The sequence below is a fragment of the Lolium rigidum genome, chromosome 3, assembly GCF_022539505.1.
Source record: "Lolium rigidum isolate FL_2022 chromosome 3, APGP_CSIRO_Lrig_0.1, whole genome shotgun sequence".
NCBI lineage: Eukaryota > Viridiplantae > Streptophyta > Magnoliopsida > Poales > Poaceae > Lolium > Lolium rigidum.
In genome coordinates, this window is record NC_061510.1 from 42,541,481 (window position 1) to 42,545,726 (window position 4,246).

Sequence of the window (4,246 nt, forward strand, 5' to 3'; positions counted from 1 at the left end):
TGCGTCGTTCCGACGCTGCAGGCATCCGTTTTAGGGATGGGTCCGCGCGCTGGGCCGGGTTTTTATCCGGCTGACCCATCCGGACGCGCGGGCGCGGGATGGGTCGCCCGGTTGGAGATGCCCTCAGATCCGCGGCAGCAGCTGGCGTAAATTAAAACGTGGCGGAATCGTCATCTGACTGGAAAGGAGAAGGAAAAAAGAAGCTTTTAATGGCACCGTGGTGGCGGCAGTCCCGGGACGTGTCCGGCACGTTGCGGGGGACAAAGGCACCGCCTGGATCTGCCGGCCGGCCAGGCACGCACGTCGCCGGCGTGCGCCGACCACGGGAGGGAGAAGCACGTTCATGGCGCGCGGAGCATCCGTGGATCCCGATCCCACGCTCTTTCTCGAGCACGCGGTTTCGCGAGGCATTTTCTAATGGCAGTTCGCCGGCCGGAAGGCTCGTCGTCGTCGTCGTCGCATCGCATGTGGTCCGCATGACAGCGCAGGAGAGGAGAGCGAAGGGCCAACAGACAAACCGAGTGGGGATGGGGAGACTTGTTTGTTTAGTGAGTCCATCCATCCGTTTATTAAACGTGCTGCATTTCGAGTCGTTAAAGAAGAAGAAGATAGGTGTTTACGCGTCCACATGCCCTCCCAAGTCTCTCCACCACAACTTCCGTTTTCTTCTCTACTATAGTACACCAGCTGTGCTTTGCCCTTTTTGACCGGTTCTCTGGCCTCCTCCTTTCTTCCCACCATGAACTACAACAGGGGATCGGATTTCTTCCGGGTCTTGTGTTCATGTTAACTCACAAAGTAAGTTGGTGATGCCAAACAGAGGAGGAAACTCGTTTTATTCCAAGTTACTCATTCATTCATCAAGTCATGCATGCATGATTCATTCGCACCGAAAGAATTTGTCAAGCAAACAAAAAAGAAGCTTAGCTTAATTATGATGATGGTTCCAATCTTAATCATCCATTCCCTAGTATCGAATTTTCATCCAAAGAATACATTAGAAATTAAAAGCGGTGCTCTACAAGGATCAAGCCGTACGTCTTGCTCCCTCCCTCCAGATGAGGCTTAATTCAGAGGGCGAAGGCGAGGCGGGCGTCCTCCGTGCTGGCCAGCCCGAGCCACGAGGAGGAGGATGAAGAGGACGACTTCTCCGACGAGTCCTTGGCCGCGGCAGCCGCGGGCCGGGCGTAGGGCGCCGCCTGGCGCGCGCCGAGGCGGTCCTTGCGCTTCTCGAAGAAGCGCTGCAGCGAGGCCTTGCGCATGATGGGCATGTCCCCGCCGAGCGCCGGGGCCACAGGGGCAGGGGCGGAGGCGCCGGTGGTGGCGGCCATGCGCATCACCTCGGCCGCCTTCTCGGCCGGGAAGTCCTCGAACACGACCATCCTGCCGCCGTAGAAGATGGTCAGCGGCGCCTGCGCCTGCGCCTGCTCCGTCGTCGATGCCTGCTCCTGCTCCTGTGCGACGTCCGCGCCGGGCATGAGGCTGAGCGTCGTGGTGACAGGCGCGCGCGGGGCGGCTGTCGACTGCGACAGCTTCTGCTCCGCCTTGACGTACTGGCTGAGCACGCCGCACGCCAGCGCGAACCTCCGGCTCTTGCTCTCCGCGGACGCTGCCATGGCCATCTCTCTCTCTTTGCTCCTCGATCCGCTTCTTGGTCTTGCTAGCTGGTGATGGTGATGAAGAAGTTGCGGTGTGGCTGAGGTTGCTTGCTGTGTTGAAGGATGGTTGTGGGGGATGGGATCTGAGGTGAGGTGGTTCTTATAGGGAGGTGGGTGGTGTGTGGGGAGGGGGAGGAAGGAAGCCGCGTCGTCTCCTGAGAGTTATTTTAGGCGCGCGGGAGTGATGAAGGAAGGAGACGTACGTGGTGTGTGGCGCGCGGTGGTTCCGGCGGGCATGCACGAAGAACACGTGAATTTTGAGGCGATGGCGACGGATGCGTATTCGGTGGGAGAGCTGCTTCTTTCCTTTCCGCGGACCCCCTCTCTCTTGTCGACCACGGCTTTGCCTCCTCTCCCGCCACTTGTTTATCGCGCGCGCACGCTCTTCATGTGCGTATCGGGCTTTTCTGCTATACTACTAGTAAATAAATATTTTCTACTAGTAGTATGTACCAGTCCCTCTCTCGTTTCTAAATATTTCCCCTTCTTTCCCTTAAAAAAAATAATAATTTCCCCCTTCTGACTCCTGATCAAATATTTGTGCGTTTCAAATTCAAAGGAATACTCGCCGAGTAAGACTTTTTCGACAGTGTGACGACTAAGACTTTTATACTTGAGCATGGCAGGCTAGCTATAGGCTGCGGTGAAAAACAAAATTCTATATCTCGATCATGAGCTTCTTGAAAAGTTGGAAAATCCCTACACCTTGGTATTTCTAGGTTGATAGTAGGAAATACTCCAAGAGAGGGCACAACACTATATCATCCAAGAATACCACTACATACATACCTCAAAAAGAAGATAATTGTTTTTAAAAAAAATCAGTTTCATGATATTGGTAGGATTAACCTTCTCCCCATGAACATATATATGGAACTAATTAATCACACGTAGACGTGGACCTAGGAATTTGGCAAAACCTAGACGCACGGAAAGACAAGTAGAAAATCCTCATACAAATATAAGCATTGGATGGCGATGTTGTAGGGGTGCGCGAGATTGGGACGGCCAGACGGACAATGGGTTTCGGTGGCTGGGTGGGGATGCGAATATTGGAGGATTGGAGATCGGGATACGAGGGACCGAATGAATACAAGTGCAAATCCTCACTCGGGTTTGGAATTACAACAAGATGGATAGAGATGATGGAGGTGTTGGTGATGATGAAGATCGATGCCCAAGCGTCCAGCCCTTCATGGGTGAGATTTCATGGTTTTCTATGTCTCCGAGTCTCGGATCTTCGATCTGAATGCACGGGACAGAAAGTATTTGACGAGGCGAAGCCATCGACACCATGGTTGGTCATCATGTATGGGCGGCCATGACCGTAATAGTGGTTGTTACATTATCGGTTTGCACTTGTTCGCGATTTTCTCTTCGGATCAGCCCCAGTGTGGGTGGGTGAATGCATGGAAGGTATTTTTACTGCCCGCAATCACCACATTTGTATCCCAAAATGACAAAACATAACGAAAAATACGACGTAAAATGCACTCATCACAACCATAGAATTTGCGCCATGTGTACCTGCCCTAGAATGTGACAAGTGTGCGAGGGAATCTATCGCTCAAACATCCTTTGCCAAGTGATATCTCACAGTGACGGCGTTCCAGTCTGCATCATAGATCAACCGCGGTACTATGTTGGCTTGATCAGAAAGTTATCAAATTATCTTCGTGGGACCGAAGTACCATATTGGATCCGGAGGATAAAAAAATCCCCAAATGGCATCTAGACGAAATGAATAACTTACATATCTGCTTCTCGTTTGCTGATGTTGCATTTTCTTTTCTCCGTAGAACACTCCTCTGCCTTGTCGCCAGGTGCCTCAATAGTCTCCTCCACCAGTCGTCACACCATTGAAGATTCACCGAGGCAGATTGCAGAGTGGCGCGCAAGATATAAAACCAAGGTAGTGGCGGGCCACACTAGTCAGCGACACAAGCCTAACCAGTCAACAGGGTGTGGCTGACCATTCTCAAGCCTAGGACCCAGATATAACGACGCTTACAACGGACAACACAATAAATAATGCCTTATTTTCCCTAGCGCGGCATAAAAGAGTGCCTCTCTTGTATGGAACCTACAACAACACAACTTTGTGTTGGTATCGACTAGATCAAGGTGTAAAATATCCCATCGATCTTGATAGCCGCCCCGATATGCATCCGTGTGTTAAAAATCTTTTGCAACCGAATACGGCTAGTGCCATTCTAAAAATCCGTCGGGTATGGTGGGCATCTTATAGTGATCTCCATGGTGGAGAAGAAGAGGTGGGAGAATTGAGAAAGTGAGAATATATGATCTTGTGAGGACCAAAACATAAATAATACAAATATGTAGATAGTCAACACACTAGGTCAGCCTACCGAAGTGGATCGGGATGGCATAGGACCATCAATGAATCACTGACAGAATACTGGGCACCTAGATATGCATTTTCAATAAAACTAGGACTAACTTGAAGTTGTTGTAATGGAATTAGAATTTTACTTATGTTTTGCAACAAAATTATTGAATCCACTTCGGCTTGTAGGTGCATAGTCACTTATTGCTTAAAAACATTTTTCAATGTACAAAAGTTTCAA

The 4,246-nt window shown here is 50.5% G+C and overlaps 1 protein-coding gene across 1 annotated transcript; it reads right to left on the bottom strand.

The window, feature by feature from the left end:
* Positions 1–898: 898 nt before the first annotated feature.
* On the bottom strand, positions 899–1,776 carry LOC124695837 (protein TIFY 11b-like). Its single transcript, XM_047228648.1, has one exon. The coding sequence runs from the start codon at positions 1,620–1,622 to the stop codon at positions 1,071–1,073; it is 552 nt and encodes a 183-aa protein (XP_047084604.1). The 5' UTR covers positions 1,623–1,776; the 3' UTR covers positions 899–1,070.
* Between the last annotated feature and the right edge of the window lie 2,470 nt (positions 1,777–4,246).